Source organism: Mustelus asterias, chromosome 4, assembly GCF_964213995.1.
Source record: "Mustelus asterias chromosome 4, sMusAst1.hap1.1, whole genome shotgun sequence".
NCBI lineage: Eukaryota > Metazoa > Chordata > Chondrichthyes > Carcharhiniformes > Triakidae > Mustelus > Mustelus asterias.
Window position 1 is genome coordinate 95,413,563 of NC_135804.1, and position 21,126 is coordinate 95,434,688.

General features: G+C 43.7%; 1 protein-coding gene across 1 annotated transcript in view; it reads right to left on the reverse strand.

Moving 5' to 3' along the window:
- Positions 1-1,685: 1,685 nt before the first annotated feature.
- The window catches only part of LOC144492856 (uncharacterized), a 33,419-nt gene continuing 13,978 nt past the window's right edge, over positions 1,686-21,126 (reverse strand). Inside the window, exons 4-7 of the mRNA XM_078211379.1 lie at positions 16,680-16,793; positions 12,589-12,642; positions 11,655-11,676; positions 1,686-3,045 (exon numbers count right to left, since the gene is read on the reverse strand). Of these exons, the coding sequence (XP_078067505.1) occupies positions 2,883-3,045; positions 11,655-11,676; positions 12,589-12,642; positions 16,680-16,793 (353 nt within the window). The 3' untranslated portion in view covers positions 1,686-2,882. The remainder of the gene's footprint in view (positions 3,046-11,654; positions 11,677-12,588; positions 12,643-16,679; positions 16,794-21,126) is intronic.

A 21,126-nucleotide genomic window follows, 5' to 3' on the forward strand; every position in this document is an offset into this window, starting at 1 on the left:
TAGTTGATTGAGACGTTTATCCCCAACAAGAGTATCTAACCATCGCACCTTGACATTCAATGGTTTTACCATAGTCGAATCCTCCATCATCAAAATCCTGGGGGTTACCATGGCCAGAAACCGAACAGGTCCATCCGTATACTGTGGTTACAAAAGCAGATCAGAGGCCAAGCATCATGCAGCAAGTAATTCACCTCCTAACTCCCGAACATTTGTCTACCATCTACAAGACACAAGTCAGGAATGTGATGGAATACTCTCCACTTTCATGAATGAGTGCAGCTCCAACAACAATCAATAACCTTGACACAATTCAAGGCAAAACAGCCCACCTGTTTGACACCCAAACCGCAAACATTAACTCCCACCACCACGAAGCACAATAGTAGCCATGAGAACCATCTACAAGATGCACTGTGGGAACACCCCAAAGTCCCTTAGGCAGTACCTTCCAAACTCTCAAACCCTGCCATCTGGAACTGGGCTTTTAAAAGTGAAGGTCGTGACCCACTGGGATGTTGAAAATGGGTTGATGATATCCTGTTTAAAAAACACAATGTTCTATAGTGCTTTTCAAAATAGAGAGAGATGTTCTGTGAACCCATTCAACACATCACGAGATGTGTTTAGAACGTCGTGGGATGTTCTGTGATCCCGTTTAAAAGAAAAGCAGGATGTTCTGTTTATAGCGTGCATTTGTAGAAGGCAATGAGGATCTCTTGACTCATCGATGGCATAGCCAGCATGAAGAGGAAATGCTTAGTATTGCCTGGTACAATTCAAGTTATGTGCACTTTATGAAAGGAAAAAGTTAAGAAGGTGTATTTTTGAATGTAGAGTAAATCCCATTTAAATTGCAATATAGCAGCAGTGCTACAGCTTGCCTGGTCAGTGGGTCACAAGGGGCAGCCATTTTGCAAGAATGGGTCACTGAAAAAAGTTTGAAAAGCACTGACCTAGGAAAAGTATGGCAGGTACCTAGGAACACCACCAGCTGGAGGTTGTCCTCCAAGCCACTCACCACCCGGAAATATATTGCTGTTCATTCAGTGTTGTGGATCAAAACCCTGGAACTCCCTCCCCAAATGCACATGGGTGCACCTACATTACATGGACTGCAACAGTTCAAAAACGCAGCTTAATGCCACCTTTTCAAGGACAATAAATGTCGACCTAACCAGTGACCCCCACATCCCATGAATGAATTTTTGAAAAATTCCCTCAAGCATCTCTGTCTCTCCACTTCACTTTCTAAGATCCTCCTTAAAATCAATTTTAATGATTAAGCATTTAATGTTTCCATCCTTGACTTGACATTCATTTTGAACTAAATTATAATTTAAAGACACTATGTAAACACAAGCTGTTTTTGTTGTTTTGACCATTATCAACTGACCCCTGCTGGAAAGTGTAAAGTTGTGGATGTCAAATGAAAATATAATTTGAGTTCATCAAAGAAATCAAATTGGCTCTGCATATCCTTGGTCGCCATGTGCCGAAGTTTCAAAGGGTGCTATTTATTCATTTGGGATAAGGTGAAAGACAAATACCTGCTGTTAATTTCAGGCTCCTTTGATAAATGCCAGTAAATTATTCTGACAGAGTTACTAATTATTGCATTAAAAGATAGGAGGACAATAAAGTGACAAAAGCACCAATTTCAATGAAAACATCACAGGCAAACAGAAAGTTATGCAGTATTGATTTTAATTGCAAAAATATTATATAAAATAATAAGTGTAAAACAAATCTATCAACTAAACTAGAAAGACAAGATGTTGAAAGCAATATAGGCAGCACTTATCTTGGTTTAACTAAATAAAAGAAAAATAAACAATGAAACTCAGCCATTTAAAATCTATAATTGGCCTAAGCCTCCCAGAGTTAGATAGGTGAACAAATTAGTCAGATTCCTGCTCTTAGTCACTTTCCAATAATGTCTGCTGGAAAATGACACATGGAGGTACCAGGTGAAGATAGGGTGAGGCTTGGCTCTCCATTATCCTGACACATTCGTAACTTTGGTTGGTGATTGTAATACAGCCAATGAGCTACAATATAAAGCCAATAACTGTTCTGAAGAAGATCCATATTAAACTTAAAATTTGGCTGAAACTTTCTGTCCACATTTGCAGCTGGGATTCCCCAGTACCCCTGAAAGTGGATGGAGTTTTAGTTGGAACGCCAAATTTTCCATTCTCACTCACAATGGGTCCCACCACAGACGAGACCAGAGAATTCCACCCATTAACTCTACTTCTCTCTCCACAGATGTTGCCAGGCCTGCTGAGCATTTTCTCTCCTTTAAGATCCTCCTGAAAAATCAATTTTTCTGACTAAGCATTTAATGTTTCCATCCTTGGCTTGACATTCATTTTTACCTAATTATGCACTAAAGGTGCTGTATAAATGCAAGCTATTCTTGCTGTTCTGACCATTAAAACAGTTTTTATTTCCAATTTCCAGCATCTGCATTATTTTGTTTTAATTATAATATAAAGCTACCAGGACCAATGTCATTATGCCCGAGCAGGAGTTAGCATAGTCTTTAGGAAGGTAGTCAATAAAACTGAATAACTAGACAGGACTTTAAAGCTGTTGAGATCTTTCAGGATGGGCTACGTTTCTGGCATTGAGAGCAAAAACAGACTCACAAGCTGCTTAAGCTCTGTGTTAATCTGATAACTTAAAAATTAGTAATTCATTATTTTGCCATTTCTTTTAGGAACAAAGAACAAAGAACAGTACAGCACAGGAAACAGGCCCTTCGGCCCTCGAAGCCTGTGCCGCTCCTTGGTCCAACTATTGAATTGCAATAGAGTGCGGTGTTGTAATTTTAAATGTTGCATTCTTCTGAAGTTTCATAGGAAGAAAATGTAAGGCTATTCTTCACACCGAAGCATCTGGTTGTTCAGGACACATGCGGATCCCACACGCATAGCTGCATATTCATTCTCTCTCATTGCGGTCATCACTTCATATTCATTACTTTCAGTTAAGATGACATTCATAGGGGCCGGATATGGCAGACTTTCATACCTAACACTGAAAGAAGAAAATAACTTGAATAATTTTCTACAATCTTAAGAAAAGGCGATTAGTCAAATAGACAAGGCAAGGAAAAGCCAGCAGTTCCATCCCCTCCAGTCCATGGTGCAGCATACTATCATTTCAACCCCTAACCATGCTTCCATCTGCGGGAGGCGCAAAAACAGATGAAGAAACTGTAACCGATTTAGAAAATTCTCTGGGAATTTCCGCTCCATAATTTGCCATAATCGAGTAAATTCTATGATACCATGTTTCCCATGATGCATTTAATCACAGCTAACTAGGCTAACCACCACCTTGCTGCAATTACGATTTATAAGATTATGTTTTGGATTGTGTCTAAACTTAGGGTCAGGTGCCTCTTCCATTTTCTGCCCAACAACAAGCCTGGCTTAGTCAAGGGACACGCTGAGCAAGGTGTGAAGTTCTCACACATCGGAACAAAGGGCAAGTGCAGCTGTGCTAACAGTAAATAGACTTGCCGGCTCCAAGCTTTTGGGCAGAAAAGAGTGAGAGAGAGGGGGCAAAAAAAACTAGCAGTTGATGTGGTCAGCAGAGAAAAGGGGCGGCAGCTACTGAAACTAGATGCAGGAGGCAGACAGTCTCTAGACAAAGAGATGCATTCCACAGCCATCTAAAGAGTCTAGGAGGTTGGTCCTGGTGTGGCCCGACAAGAAGGATCATTAGAACATGATTTACTACTGATAGTGGATTTGGCAAACTCTCCAAAAGCTGAGGGAAGCAGCTGGTCACTCAAAAGTTACTGCTCAGTGAAACAGGGAAATGCAACTGGACGGAGAGGACACTGGTGGACTATTTGAACTCTCCACGGAATTACAGTCCCTATAGTAATGTGTGATTAAAGGGCAATTCTCTGCAGTTTAAAGTACAAGTTGTCTACAAAAGTAGTGTTTAGTCAAATGTTTTGATAATTTGTTACAGAAGAAGTTTTAAAACTTAAATGTTGTTGTTTCATGCGCTTCAACTATTAATGGAAGTTCACATTTATTTTTAAATATGATTGGTCTCTACTCGGATCATAATAATCTCGATGAAAAGAAATTGACCTGAAACATTAATTGTTTCTTTCCCCACTGATGCTACTAGATCTGCCATACATTTCCAGCATTTCTGTTTTATTCCAGCTATTTTTGACTGCTGCACTAATGACGTTTCCTCCAATGTTAGCTCAGAAGTGAGGATGCTTGCATATGGTTGCAGTGTTCAGCTCCTATTGCAATTCTTCAGGTAATGAATCAACCTTGTCCCACATGCAGCAAGATCTAAACAACATGCAGCACACAAGTGCTGGGCAACAACATCTCAGAATGAATCTAACCACTTCCCCTTGCATTCAATGGCATTACCATTGCTGAACCCCCATCAAAATCCTGGTCATCATTGACCAGAAATTTAACTGGACGAACCACATAAATACTGTGCCTCCAAGTGCAGGTCAGAGGCTGAATAATTCACCTCCTGACTCCCCTCATGTCCACCATCTATAAGACACAAGTCAGGAGCGTGACTGAATACTCTCCAATTGCTTCACTGAGTGCACTCCAATAAGAACATAAGAACATAAGAAATAGGAGCAGGAGTAGGCCATCTAGCACCTCGAGCCTGCCCCGCCATTCAATAAGATCATGGCTGATCTGACGTGGATCAGTACCACTTACCCGCCTGATCCCCATAACCCTTAATTCCCTTACCGATCAGGAATCCATCCATCCGCGCTTTAAACATATTCAGCGAGGTAGCCTCCACCACCTCAGTGGGCAGAGAATTCCAGAGATTCACCACCCTCTGGGAGAAGAAGTTCCTCCTCAACTCTGTCTTAAACCGACCCCCCTTTATTTTGAGGCTGTGTCCTCTAGTTTTAACTTCCTTACTAAGTGGAAAGAATCTCTCCGCCTCCACCCTATCCAGCCCCCGCATTATCTTATAAGTCTCCATAAGATCCCCCCTCATCCTTCTAAACTCCAACGAGTACAAACCCAATCTCCTCAGCCTCTCCTCATAATCCAAACCCCTCATCTCCGGTATCAACCTGGTGAACCTTCTCTGCACTCCCTCCAATGCCAATATATCCTTCCTCATATAAGGGGACCAATACTGCACACAGTATTCCAGCTGCGGCCTCACCAATGCCCTGTACAGGTGCATCAAGACATCCCTGCTTTTATATTCTATCCCCCTCGCAATATAGGCCAACATCCCATTTGCCTTCTTGATCACCTGTTGTACCTGCAGACTGGGCTTTTGCGTCTCATGCACAAGGACCCCCAGGTCCCTTTGCACGGTAGCATGTTTTAATTTGTTTCCATTGAGATAGTAATCCCATTTGTTATTATTTCCTCCAAAGTGTATAACCTCGCATTTCTCAACGTTATACTCCATTTGCCATATCCTCGCCCACTCACTCAGCCTGTCCAAATCTCTCTGCAGATCTTCTCCGTCCTCCACACGATTCACTTTTCCACTTATCTTTGTGTCGTCTGCAAACTTCGTTACCCTACACTCCGTCCCCTCCTCCAGATCATCTATATAAATGGTAAACAGTTGCGGCCCGAGTACCGATCCCTGCGGCACGCCACTAGTTACCTTCCTCCAACCGGAAAAACACCCATTTATTCCGACTCTTTGCTTCCTGTCGGATAGCCAGTCCCCAATCCAACTCCGTGTGCCCTAATCTTCTTCAGCAGCCTTTTATGGGGCACCTTATCAAACGCCTTTTGGAAATCCAAAAACATCGCATCCACCGGTTCTCCTCCATCAACCGCCCTAGTCACATCTTCATAAAAATCCAACATGTTCGTCAAGCACGACTTTCCCCTCATGAATCCATGCTGCGTCTGATTGGTCGAACCATTTCTATCCAGATGCCCTGCTATCTCCTCTTTAATAATGGATTCCAGCATTTTCCCTACAACAGACGTTAAGCTGACCGGCCTATAGTTACCCGCCTTTTGTCTCCTTCCTTTTTAAACAGCGGTGTAACATTAGCCGTTTTCCAATCAACCGGCACTACCCCAGAATGCAACGAGTTTTGATAAATAATCACTAACGCATCCACTATTACCTCTGACATTTCTTTCAATACCCTGGGATGCATTCCATCCGGACCCAGGGACTTGTCCACCTTCAGTCCCATTAGTCTACCCAGCACTGCCTCTCTGGTCACATTAATTGTATTAAGTATTTCTCCTGCTGCCAACCCTCTATCGTTAATATTTGGCAAACTATTTGTGTCCTCCACCGTGAAGACCGACACAAAAAACTTATTTAAAGACTCAGCCATATCCTCATTTCCCACTATTAACTCCCCCCTCTCGTCCTCCAAGGGTCCAACATTCACTCTAGCCACTCTATTCCTTTTTATATATTTATAAAAACTTTTACTATCATTTTTTATATTAATTGCTAGCCTAGCTTCATAGTCTATCCTTCCTTTCTTTATCGCTTTCTTAGTCTCTCTTTGTTGTTTCTTAAATTTTTCCCAATCACTTGTTTCTCCACTATTTTTGGCCACTCTGTACGCAGCTGTTTTTATTTTAATACTCTCCTTTATTTCCTTCGTTATCCACGGCTGGTTCTCCCTTTTCTTACAATCCTTGTTTTTTGCTGGAATATATTTTTGCTGAGAACTGAAAAGGATCTCCTTAAAAATCCTCCACTGTTCCTCAGCTATCCTACCTGCCAGCCTGCTCTCCCAGTCTACCTTAGCCAATTCATCCCTCATCCTATCATATTTCCCTCTGTTCAAACAGAGGACACTGGTTTGAGACCAAACTTTCTCCTCTTCCATCTGAATCAGAAATTCGACCATATTGTGGTCACTAGACCCAAGAGGGTCCTTCACAATAAGATCCTTAATTCTACCTACCTCGTTACACAATACCAGATCCAAAATAGCTCATTCCCTCGTCGGTTCCGTAACATGCTGTTCAAGGAAACTATCCCGACAGCATTCTAAGAACTCTTCCTCCATTCCACCCTTACCGACTTGAGTCTGCCAGTCAATGTGCATGTTGAAGTCCCCCATGATTATTGCCGTTCCGTTTTTACACGCATCCCTTATCTGCTTGTTTATAGCCCTCCCTACCTCAACATTATTATTCGGGGGCCTATATACCACACCTACTAGTGTCTTTCTCCCTCTACTATTCCTCATCTCTACCCATAATGATTCCACGTTTTGTTCCTCAGAGCCTATGTCATCCCTCAGTACTACCCTGATATTATCTCTTATTAATAGCGCGACCCCACCACCTTTTCCTTCCTGTCTATTCTTCCTAAACGCCTGATACCCCTGGATATTCATCTCCCAGTCCTGGTCACCTTTCAGCCACGTTTCTGTAATGGCCACTAGATCGTACCCACTTGTGCTGATTTGCACCATCTACTCATTCACCTTGTTCCGAATGCTTCGTGCATTCAGGCAAAGTGTCCTTATTCCAGCTTTTATCTGGACCCGCTTTGATGAGTCGCGAACACCCTCTCCCTCTACTCCCTTATCTAAATTACCGCCTTCATTCACTTGCACCCTCTCCTCTACCATTAATTTTGTAATTCCCCTTACCCCTGCATCCTCCCCCCCCATCAATTAGTTCCTTGATCCTAGTCAACTCTTCTAGCTCCCCTCCCCCCAACCTATAACACTCGAGAAACTTGACACCATCCAACACAAAGCAACCTCTTATTTGGCACCTCATCCATTACCATCAACATCCATTTTCTCCACTACCAGTGCAAGTGTGTACAATCCATAAGACACACTGCAGGAACTCACCACGACTCCTTGAACAACACCTTTCAAACCCATGACTTCTACCACCTAAAGGAAGAGTAGGAAGCACATGAGACCACTGCAACCTACAATTTCTCTTCCCCCACCCCACAAAGAAACAGACAACCCTGACTTGGAATTATATGGTTGTTCCTACACTGTCACAGGGTCAACATCCTGGATGAATCACCTGATGGAGACAGCGCTCCGAAAGCTCGTGCTACCAAATAAACCTGTTGGACTTGAACATAAGAACATAAGAAATAGGAGCAGGAGTAGGCCATCCAGCCCCTCAAGCCTGCTCCGCCATTCAATAAGATCATGGCTGATCTGATGGTGGGTTCAGTTCCACTTACCTGCCCGCTCCCCATAACCCTTAATTCCCTTAATGGTTAAAAATCTATCTGTGACTTAAACACATTTAACGAGGTAGCCTCCACTGCTTCATTGGGCAGAGAATTCCAAAAATTCACTAAGATTAATGATAACTAAAAGATCCTCTGTACCATCTCCAGGACCCTATACCCTCAATAAAGTACCAAGATGGGAATAGGGCCCATTCACACGAGAAACATGCAAGAGATGTATAGTGGGACTTGTCTGCTGGATTTGGAGGAATGAGAAGTAGAGGGCAAGAAGTTCAAAATCCATGGATCTTGAGCCAGAAGCAGATACAACGCCAAACAGTAACAAGGAGGTGATTAGCAACTCTACTGACTGTGCACCTTTGGACTTCGAAGCACTACTAAAGTCCATTAAACTTGAAGTTTCCTAACAACATTAGGGAGGGTGGCTGTGTCGACCCTGCAGATATTATAATGAAGTAGGAACATGGTGCGGAGTTTTGTATTCTGCTCTAAAACCACTAGCTGCTTTTTCTCTAATAGTTGCACATTTGGTTACAAAACATGTGAGTGCTACTTCCCATTTCAGTCACAGCCGCTTTTAAAGCTGAAATGGATAATGGACTCATTTATCAATTGTCCAGGTGTCACAATAGAAGAGGGTTTGTATTGTGGAAGAAAGAGAAGGAAATGAGTCAATAGGCCCTGGTAACGCAAAGCCCTCGTGATTTTTGTCTGAATCAGTATTTAGGTTTCATGAGGGTTGAACGCCCACATATTTATTTTTGACTTCCTCATAAGGGTGAGATGGCCTTTAATTCATCCACTTAAAGAGATCCTAAAGCTATCTTACTACAGCATGCAATTGTTTCATGAATAATTCCAGAAGGTTTTCCTGAGCCCTTTACAATCTTACACCGTCACTTCTCAGACTTCTTTCTAGGCTGTAAAGACTTTAAGACCATAAGAGAAAGGAGCAGAATTAGGTCATTTGGCCTGTTGAGTCTGCTCCGCCATTCAATCATGGACAATAGTCCAAACCTATCTAGATTTTCCTCATAACCCTGACCTTTGGCATTATGGATCAGCCTTATGGCCCTTCTGTATGAAGCATGCAGTATTTGAATGATCCTCCAGCTTCTCAGCAAATGGAACATCAGAAATAGGAGCAGGACCAGGCCATTAGCATGGCTGATCATTTGCCTCAATGCCACTTTGCCCCGCCATCTCCATATCCGTTGATTTTCTGTCTTGAACGTGCTCAATGATTGAGTTCCCACAGCCCTCTGGAATAGAGAATTCCAAAGATTCACTACCCTTTGAGAGAAGAAATTCCTCCTCATCTCAATCTTAAATGGCCTACCCCTTAATTTAAACTGGACACTTTATTCAAATAAAGTCTGAGCAGAGCACTACAAAATTTATTCACTATCTTGCATACATTCGAGGGGAGGCGATGGCCTAGTGGTATTATCACTAAACTATTAATCCAGAAATTCAGCTAACCGTTCTGGGGACCTGGGTTCGAATCCCACCACGGCGGATAGTGAAATTTGAATTCAATAAAAAGTATCTGGAATTAACAATCTACTGATGACCATGAAACCACTGTTGATTGTTAGAAAAACCCATCTAGTTCACGAATGTCCTTTAGGGAAAGAAACCTGCCATCCTTACCTGGTCTGGCCCACATGTGACTCCAGAGCCACAGCAATGTGGTTGACTCTCAACTGCCCTCCAAGGCCAACTAGGGATGGGCAATAAATGCTGGCCAGCCAGCGACACCCATGTCCCATGAACGAATACATTTTCACTTTTTAGGCTAGAGTGTTCAATGTCCTATTGGCTAGGTTGTTTAAAATTAAGCATATTGAGACTCCTGGAAGAAACACCTTCACCTGTTACTTATTTCATAACATTCAGGCAGTAGGTGTGTCACATATCACTGCTTCTGATGTGTAGTATTTTACACTTGTTTGCATTAACTGCCATTTGCCATTGTTCTGCACACCTACAGATTGTGTGCAACTTATTCAGTAACTTCTGAATTGCCTCTTCCGATTCCATTGATTCAGCGGCACGGTGGCACAGAGCTAGCACTGCTGCCTCACAGCGCCAGGGAGCTGGGTTCGATTCCCAGCTTGGATCACTGTCTGTATGGAGTACGTACGTTCTTCCCGTGTCTGCGTGGGTTTCCTCCCACAGTCCAAAGATGTGCGGGTTAGGTGAATTGGCTGTGCTAAATTGCCCCTTAGTGACAGGGGAACTAGCCAGGGCAAATGCATGGGGTTAAGGGGATAGGGCCTGGGTGGGATTGTGGTCGGTGCAGACTCGATGGGCCGAATGGCCTCCTTCTGCACTGTAGGGATTCTATGATTCACTTAATTTGACATCAACTGCATCGAGTTTCTGAAACCAATGCATTGAATGGCAGTGGTAGGACCTGCCCACTGCACTAATAGAAGTAATTGTTCTTCCCTGCCCTTCAGCTATTCAACCTCAGAGTGACCGTTTGGCAGTGTAGTAGCATACACACGCTTCCCACCATCCTTCTCAGATGCCTGCATGTGGCAAGGTGCCCTTCAGGCAGCAGAGGAAATAATCCAGAGCAAAGTTCCTATCAGGATTTAGCTGCCTTGAGGGGAATGCTATTTCAACTTCATAAGATTCCTGGAAGGCACAGCAGCCAGTTACCACATGCAATCCTGTAACTCAAGAGAGTACTTAGGAGAAGTACAAGGCTAGCGTAAACAGTGCATTCAAAACACAGAAGCACCAATTCAAAGAAACAGTAGGGATATAAGAACAGTTGCACCAAACAGTGGTTAGCACTGCTGCCTCACAGCGCCGGGGCCCAGGTTCGATTCCAGCCTTGGGTGACTATCTGTGAGGAGTTTGCAAATGCTCCTCGTGTCTGTGTGGGTTTCCTCCGGGTGCTTCAGTTTCCTCCCACAGTAAAAAGATGTGAGGGTTAGGTTGATTGACCATGCTAAATTGCCCCTTAGTGTCAGGGGGATGAGCAGGGTAAATACATGGGGTTACCGAGTAGGGCCTGGGTTGGATTCTTGTTGGTGCAGGTTCGATGGGTTGAATGGCCTCCTTCTGCACTATAGGGATTCTTGGACTTCTATTCTATGACTTGTGTGCCCAACAAATACTTACATTTAGATAGTACCTTTAATAAAGTAAAATAGCTCACATAGGCAGCAACACAAAGAAATGTATGGCAAAACAAAGAAAAAGACTAGGAGGGGTACTAAAAATCTGTCAAGGGGATAGCAAGAAATAAACAGTTACAAGTTATGGGCATCACTGCTAGGATTTTTTCCCACAGGACAAAAAACAGGGACTGCAATTCAAGGATAAAACAGAATTGCAGGTATTAAAAATGGAATTTGACTTATTCAGTCATCTTAAAGCTATGTGCTCTAAAGGTAAATCTTAAGCAATGAAGGAGACTATGCACCTACCTTGGCAATTCATACAAGTGCCCTAAAGAAAAGAACAAAAGTTCAATTAGAATATTAAGGCAATAAGCTACAGTAAACATTAAATCCTTTATAATAACAGACAGTTAGCACCAAATATGGGACACAAGGATACAATGAATGGGACACAATCAGCACAGTTAGAAAGTTAGAAAGAATGACAAAAATGACATGTTTATTATTATTTTAAAATTCCAGACAACAGGACAAAGCAGATAAAACAAAGTTACTTCAAAGCATTACACTACGCTGATGTCACCACATTTAGGGCAAGAGGTATGTAACACCATGGCAGATGGTTATTCCCGAGAAGATTGGGCACAGGAACATTAGGCCAACATGGTGCCCATGATAATCAGTGGTGAGGGCATTGGGAATGGAAGCTTGACATAAAGTGTGTGTTAGGCTCATTAGACCTACGTGGCGCATGCAAATAAAACATTTGCATTATTCACCCGGAAGACTTGAGCTGCATTCCAGCCAAGAGAAGGACCCCACTGAAATGTTTAAAATATTTAGCATTACCACCTTTTACACCCATCCCCAAACCCTGACCCTACTACTGTTATTGCTTATAATTTTTAAGGTCTTTATTTTGTGGTCTATAGTTTGTTCAGTAGTAACAACAGAGAGCACAATGAGCAAACAGAATGGCACTTTGGTAAATGTGGGAGTTAGGTGAAGGGGGGGAGGGGGGGTGTGGTTTTCTTTTACGGAGGAGGGATTTAACTGAGAAACAACATAAATAAGTGAAGTCCACATCATTATAATAAAGTAGTAAGTAAGCAAAATAGGGCAAGGTAAGTAAAGTTAGCATAAGGGAGGTAAGTTGTTAGCATTCTTCTAGAATCATTTTTTTGTTAAAAAAGGGAGTAAATGAGGGACTTCAAGGTAGTCATGGCAGGAGAGCTCGCACCTGTGGTATGCTCCTCTTGTGCTACGTTGAAAATCATGGCAGCTTCAGAGGTCCCTGAATAGAAGAGCAGATAGGGTGGTGATAGTGGGAGATTTCAATTTCCCCAACATTAACTGGGGTCATAACGTGAAAGGTTTAGAGGGAGCAGAATTCTTAAAATGCATCTAGGAAAACTTTTTAAGCCAGTACATAGAAGGTCTTATAAAAGGAAAGAAGAGGATGCAGTAATGTACTTAATTTTAAATAACGAAGCAGGGCAAGTGGTTGAAGGATCAGTGGGGGAGCATTTTGCTGATAGCAATCATAACTCTGTTAGATTCAATATATGGAAGAGGACAAGGATGGTCAGAAATCAAAGTTCTAAACCGGGAGAAGGCTGATTTTAATAAGATCAGATATGATTTGGCCAGAGTGAACTGGGAGGAGACACTTTTGGGTAAATCTGTGACAGAACAGCAGGGGGCATTCAAGAAGGAAATAGGGAAAGTACAGGGCCAATAAAGAAAAAGGTGGGGGGGGGGGGGGGGGGGGGGAACCAACAAATCCAGTGAACCCTGGATATCAAGGGGTATACAGCATTGGATAAAGTGGAAAAGGGAGGCTTATGGCAGACATAGAGGGCTCAAAACAGCAGAAGCCCAAGGAGTCACGAATGGTGTTGAACATTCTATGAGTATAGAATGTGCAAGAGGGAACTTAGAAAAAAAAATTAGGAGAGCAAAAAGGGGACATGAAAAGATACTGGCTGGTAGAATAAAGGAAAATCCTAAGTTGTTTTACAAGTACATTAAGAATAAAAGGATAACTAGGGAAAGAGTGGAGTCCATTAAGGACCACAGTGGTAATTTGTGTGGGGAGCCAGAGGACATAGGCAGGGTTTTAAATGAATACTGTGCAGGTGTTCACTAGCGAGAGACAATGTGCGCGTAAGAATCAGGGAGAAGGACTGTGATACTATTAAAGAAATTAGCATAGACATAGAGGAGGTTCTGAGTGGCCTGGTAGGCTTAAAAGTAAATAAATCTACTGGACCAGATAAAGAACAAAGAACAAAGAACAGTACAGCACAGGAAACAGGCCCTTCGGCCCTCCAAGCCTGTGCCGCTCCTTGGTCCAACTAGACCAATCGTTTGTATCCCTCCATTCCCAGGCTGCTCATGTGACTATCCAGGTAAGTCTTAAACGATGTCAGCGTGCCTGCCTCCACCACCCTACTTGGCAGCGCATTCCAGGCCCCCACCACCCTCTGTGTAAAAAACGTCCCTCTGATATCTGAGTTATACTTCGCCCCTCTCAGCTTGAGCCCGTGACCCCTCGTGATCGTCACCTCCGACCTGGGAAAAAGCTTCCCACTGTTCACCCTATCTATACCCTTCATAATCTTGTACACCTCTATTAGATCTCCCCTCATTCTCCGTCTTTCCAAGGAGAACAACCCCAGTCTACCCAATCTCTCCTCATAGCTAAGACCCTCCATACCAGGCAACATCCTGGTAAACCTTCTCTGCACTCTCTCCAATGCCTCCACGTCCTTCTGGTAGTGCGGCGACCAGAACTGGACGCAGTACTCCAAATGTGGCCGAACCAGCGTTCTATACAGCTGCATCATCAGACTCCAGCTTTTATACTCTATACCCCGTCCTATAAAGGCAAGCATACCATATGCCTTCTTCACCACCTTCTCCACCTGTGTTGCCACCTTCAAGGATTTGTGGACTTGCACACCTAGGTCCCTCTGTGTTTCTATACTCCTGATGACTCTGCCATTTATTGTATAACTCCTCCCTACATTATTTCTTCCAAAATGTTTTCCAGGCTGTTGAGTGAGGCAAGGGAGGAAATAGCAGAGGCGCTAGCAATAATTTTCAGAGGAGCAGAGGACAGCCAATATGGTATCATTATTCAAGAAGAGAGGAAGGGATAAACCAGAAAACTACAGGTCAGTCAGTCTAACTGGGCCGACTGGCATGCAGCAGAAAATGATGGTCAATGAGTGTCTTCTGGACTGGAAGGCTGCATCCAGTGGGTCCTGCAGGAATCAGTTTTGGGCCCCTTGTGGCTTCTGGCTCACGTAAATGAATTAAACGTGAATATCCGAGGGTAGACCAGTAAGTTTGTAGATGATACAAAAATTGGTATGGTGGTAAATAGTGAGGAGGAAAGACTTAGATTACAGGAGGATAGAGACAGGCTGATCAGAAGCAAACGGAATTCAATCCGGATAAGTGTGAGGTAAAGGTAAAGTTTATTCATTAATATCACAAGTAGGCTTACATTAACACTACAATGAAATTACTGTGAAAATCCTCTAGTCGCCACACTCCAGCGCCTGTTTGGTACACTGAGGGAGAATTTAGCATGGATAATGCACCCAACCAGCACATCTTTCAGACTGTGGGAAGAAACCGGAGCACCCGAAGGAAACACACGCAGACACGGGGAGAACGTGCAGGCTTCACACAGACAGACAGTCACCCAAGCCGGGAATTGAATGAGGAGGGGTTGGAGAAATTTGGTTTGTTCTCATTGGAACGACGGAGGTTGAGGGGGGAGACCTAATAGAAGTCTACAAAATTATGAGGGGCATGGACAAGAGTGGATAGTCAGGAGCTTTTTCCCCTCGGTGGAAGAGTCAATTATTAGGTGGCATAGATTTAAAGTGGGAGGGGCAATGGTTAAAGGAGATGTACGAGGCAAGCTTTTACACAGAGGGCGATGGGTGCCTGGAACTCACTGGCGGGGGAGGTAGTGGAAGCAGATACGATAGTGACTTTTAAGGGGCGTATGGACAAATACATGAATAGAATGGGAGTGGAAGGATATGGTCCCTGGAAGGATAGGGGGTTTTAGTTCAGTCGGGCAGCATGGTCGGTGCAGGCTTGGAGGGCCGAAAGGCCTGTTCCTGTGCTGTAATTTTCTTTGTTCTTTATTCTTGGTGTTGTGAGGCAGCAGTGCTAACTACTGTGCTACCGTGCCATGCAAAGTAACACACTGGGGAAGGACAAACCAGGTAAAGGAATACATGATGAACGGCAGGACCCTGAGAAGCACCGAGGATCAGAGGGATCTTGATGTGCATGTACCCCAATCCCTTAAGGTAGTAGGACAGTTGGATAAAGTGGTTAAGGTGTATGGTATAGTTGCCTTTATTAGGCAGAGAGTTTAAGAGCAAGGAGGTTATGCTGGAATTATACAAAACATTGGTTAGGCCACAGAAAGTATTGTGTGCAGTTCTGGAAGCCTTATTATAGGAGGGATGTGATAGCACCGGAAAGGATGCAGAGGAGATTTACCAGGATGTTGCCTGGGCTGGAGGGCATGGAGAGAGATTGGATAGACTGGGGTTGTTTTCTTTGGAGCAGAGGAGACGGAGGGCGGATGTGCATAAAATTATGAGAGGCATAGATGGAGTAGACAGGAAGAAATATTTCCCCTTGGTGGAGGGATCAATGGCCAGGGGGCATAGATTTAAGGTAAGGGGCAGGAGATTTAGAGGGGATGCAAGGAAAATTTTCCCTCAAAGGGTAGAAGTCTGGAACTCACTTCCCGAAAGGGTAGTGGAGGCAGAGACCCGCAAAATGTTTAAGAGGTATTTAGATGTGCACTTACAATGCTGAGGCATACAAGGATATGGTCCAAGTGCTGGAAAACAGAATTAGAATAGTTGGGTGCTTTGTTTTTAACTGGCACAGATGCAATGGGTCTTTTTTTATGCTGTCGACCTCGGTGCCTCTAACCTTGTGACCACCCCATGCTCCTTGACCCACAACACGGATAGTGGAATCCCCATGCCATGAAACACACCTTAACTGGCTGTTGGAAAGTCTCAGTGTGTCGCACACACTAGTGGCATGTCCCAGTCGATCTCGTGGGGCTAGCAGAGCTGACACAGATCATGTCTCCACCTGATATCCATGCACAGGCGCACATTTCAGTGGACATTGCTAGATAATGATCAGGAGTGGAACTTGAGGCTATTTGTTCTTCATTCTAGCCCAAGCACACTGAGATCAAATGCCCCTTCTGTTATCCTGGCTATTATACCACAGCTATTCTTCGTTGGTTATTTTCAGGGTAACCTATACTCTTACCTGTCTGCATCCTTTTCCACAGCACAATGCAGATAACGATAACCAAAAATATCAGTATGATCAGAGTAACTGTCAGCACAAATACCCAGACTGGAATTTTCATATTGTTGAATTCTAGAAGAGAGAGTCACAGTAATTAGTGCTAATATATTCACATACCAAGAACTAATTTTTTTTTAAAAAATCTATGGGATTAGTTTTAAAAAGGGCAGTGATACCCCCGAAGGATACTGATGAGCCCTAGTTTCCAGTGCACATGCTCCAAAGCTGGGGTAGTATTGAAGAAGAGCTCGAATGTCCAAAGGAGGTTCCTGATCCACCAGAATTTCTACAGGTTCACAGAAACTTCAGAGCAATAGCATTGACACTGCTACTACAGCGTTTCTGTAGATTTTGTGAAGTTATAGCAATCAGCAGGACATTTAGAATCCCTACAGTACAGAAGGAGGTCATTCAACCCAACAGGTCTGTACCGACCACAATCCCACCCAGACACTATAACCGTAACCCCATGCCTTTACCCTAGCTAGTCCCTCCGATACTAGGGTCAATTTAGCATGGCCAATCCACCTAGCCCACACATCTTTGGACTGTGGGAGGAAACTAGAACACCCAGAGGAAACCCACGCAGACACAGGGAGACTCCATACAGATAATGACCCGAGACTGGGATTGAGCCTGGGTCCCTGACGCTGTGAGGCAGCAGTGCTAACCACTGTGCCGCCTGCATCTACAGAAATTCAACTCCAAAATGATTTTGCCCACATGCATATGAAATTTAAAGAAGATTGTTTCATGAGAGATATCATCCTTAAAGTGATTCTGCACTGCATCTGACTTCTGTGGCTTTGTCTGAGGCAAGCAGAAAAAAGTCAGTCTAGCTGTTGTTTACCAACAGAAAACATTTGAGGAATGACTAGAAACACTTAGAATGTATCTCCATCAAACAATGTTACAGGATAGCCTTATTAATTCCTACGGTGGTGTTATATCTGCCTTTCATGTGTGTACTGATAGGGCTGCACTGTATTGTACAAGTGATTGTCTGAGACTGACTGATCAACTTTTCAAAGGGTAAAATGGGGAGGGCGATTTTGAGCCAGCATTAGCAGTGGACAGGATCAAAATTCGGTGAGTGAGAAAATGCGAATCTCGCCGGTGAGTTCACGATTTCCAATCCCCCTCACCAACAGAGTAACGTGAAAAATGTCGCGGAAGGCCAGGAACCTCAATCTAATACATTACCATATCATTAGCGAGCGCTCACTCCCTGACTTGCCCCAACACTGAACGTGGTGTATTAGCATGACGTCACGCCGCTGCCACTTACAACAGCGAACCTGGTGACCTCATCTCCAAAGGAGATATCAGAGGAGAGCTCTCAGGTCAACCTTATCTTCTCGGTGCCAGTCACAGAGGGGACAAATGGAGAGGACGAGGGGGACCCAGAGAAGTCCAACTCAGGGCTGAGGTGCTTCCCTTCCTCATGAGACCTGAAGGCCCTCTCGCTGGAGGGTGGGGGGAGTCAATTGCTGAGAGATTCTAACTCCATACTCAGGGAGTTAAAGCTAAATTAGTTTAGAAGTTTTCAGTGAACCTTGAAAAGCTACACTGTCATGCAAAATAGGTGCAGCTTAAGGTTCTCTAGTTTGAATTCATCTGTGTTTGCTGGGAGAGAGGATTGGTTGCAGTTTGGGCCTCATCTATTTTTCAGTAAACAGAGAAGCCCTGGGAGCAATTTGGTGCCAATAGGGCTCAGGAGTGGTTCTGAGGAGCAGTAGGGGCAGCGGAAGGTCGCTGGTTCCATGCTGCAAAGGGTTAGGACTCAGAAAAAGTCCCTGAAGTCACTTATAGCTTTGTACAGCTGGGAGACTGAAGTTTGGTGAAATCTAGGGCAGTGCCAACTTAGTAAAGCTCGTGGTGTGTGAAAGAGATGGAAGTGTGCCAGTAACTAGAGGCAGGGGTGCAGCTTTGTGAATCCCGTGGCATGCAGTTTCAGGAGGAGAGATTGAACTATTGGGAGGTAAACAGTCCTTGAGGCAGTCTAAATCAAAACAACCTTTGAGGGAATTCAGCAGCTAGATCTTCAAAAGTTAAAATCCTTTCAGAGGGATACAGAGTTTTAACAAGATTTTGTGACTCACCGTGGTCACTGATGTCTGGGTGGGTTACTGAGAAATCCATGTGGTCTGCCTTGGTCACATTTACCATTTAATGTGCAGCGTGCTGTGTCTGACCAGTTTGCCTGTTAACTCATACTTACCTCCTATTAATTCTGAATGTTAGAGCACTAGATGAATATTGTAGATAGTTATATTTTTCTGATTTTGTATAGTAATGTTTATTATATTTGTTTAAAACCAGGATTTTTGTGGCGTTATTCTCCAAGTACCTGGAATTTCAAACTTTGTCCATTTTAAACAAAGTTATGTTCTCTAACTAGATCGTAACAACTTAGAGAATGGAGAGTGTGCAAAGAAGATTTGCAAGGATGATATTAGAAAGGAATGGGTACACATAACTCAAAAGGAAAGAAACACCTGCTGCAATGACACTGACTTTCACCCAATTTTCAGTGGGCAGGGAAAAAAATTGTCATTAAATTCTGGGACATCAAAAAAAAACCTCCAAGCAAAATATCCAAACAATGGAAAAATTCAGCTCAGACAGACTACAGTTAAAATCCACAATTTCATTTCCTCCAAATAAAAATACAAATGTTCCCCTATTAAACACTGGCTTCCTATCAGCATAGGATGGAGCCAATCCCAATTTGATAGCAGCAAGTTAATTGCACAATGCTTTCCTTATGGAATTGATTTTCATCATTATCCACTGTAACACTGAACTGGAGTTGTCACACATTTTGAATAAGGGAGGTTTAAGACATTTCAACATCGGGTAAGAGATCACACATTGTGCGCAACAGGCATAAATCCGCTTGAGGATGATCTTTGCCCAATTTCTCAACCCCAAGTCGCTCATTGTAATTCAAAGTCACGGATCATTGTTCCCACAATATTTGCCCCTTTGTGTCCTTAAATGTATTTTCTCAATGTCCGTACATCCTTCTACAAATCTGATTTTATTTGCTCCAATTCTTCCATGATTTTCCATCCATCTCTTTTGCACTGATATTGAAACACTCAATGTTTAATGCAGCATGATCTGGACAACATTGGACTGATAAATGGCAAGGAACTTTCATGTCACACAAGTACCAGGCAGAGACCTGACCAGATCTAACCATCTGCCTTTGATATTTAATGACATGACTATCACTGAATCCCCCACTATCAACATCCTGGGGTTACCGTTGATGAGAAACTGATCTGGAACAGCCACTTAAATATCGTGGCTATAAGAGCAGTTCAGAGGCTGGGAATTCCACAGCGAGCCACTCAGTTCTGGACACCTCAATGTCTACAAGGCCCAATTCCAGACGGTGACGGGTGTCTCCAGGTACAGTGCAGCCCTCTTTCCAGAGGGACTGTTGTGGGGAGCAGACACGGCTACATCCCCCAACAGTCTCTACAGGTACAGTGCGCTCCAGTCCATGCCTCACAACAGTCTCTCAGGATACAGTGCAGTCCATCATAGTCTCTCCTGAGTACAGTGAAGGCCCAATAGCCCACCCGTGTCTCACCTGCAAGAGCAATTTTACCAGCGACCAGGGGTCAGAGCAGCGGTGAGAGATGGCAGCAACGCAGTGAAAGATAGGTGAATGCTGTGTGCATGCAGCTCAATGTCGTGCATGAAGTGAAGGTGAGCACTATTTTTAAATTCATTTATGGGACATGGGTGCCGCTGGCTGGCCAGCCATTATTGATCATCCCTAGTTGCTCGAGGGCAGTTGAGAGTCAACCACACTGCTGTGGCTCTGGAGTCCCATGTAGGCCAAACCAAGGAAGAATGACAGGTTTCCTTCCCTCAGGGACATTAGTTAACCAGGTGGATTTTTCTGACAATCGGCAATGGTTTCATGATCATCGGTAGATTCTTAATTCCAGATCTTTTTTGAATTCAAGTTCCACCATCTGCCACAACAGTATTCAAACCCGGGTCCCCAGAACAGTAACCGAGTTCCTGGATTAATAGTCTGGCAATAATAACACTAGGCCATTGCCTCCCTCTAATTTATGTCCAGTCATAACCAGACTGGTCTAATTAGCTGCTGACGTGGTACTAAATTAGGGGAGAGGGGATGATTCTGGTGAGGTGTGATTTTAATGATGACATGCCAATGAAGGCAAATGGAGCTGCCCACATTGATCAGCAAGAGAGTTGACCCGCCATTATGCTGCCAGGGTCCTGAGGGGAAGTTCTAACTTATTTTCATGCCAATAGATACCTGACTTTTGGCCTTGCACCAATTTTGCATTCCTGCCTGCCATGATTCTCGCACTGATGGGATTGGAAAATTCCAGCCAAAGACTCCGTGGCCAAG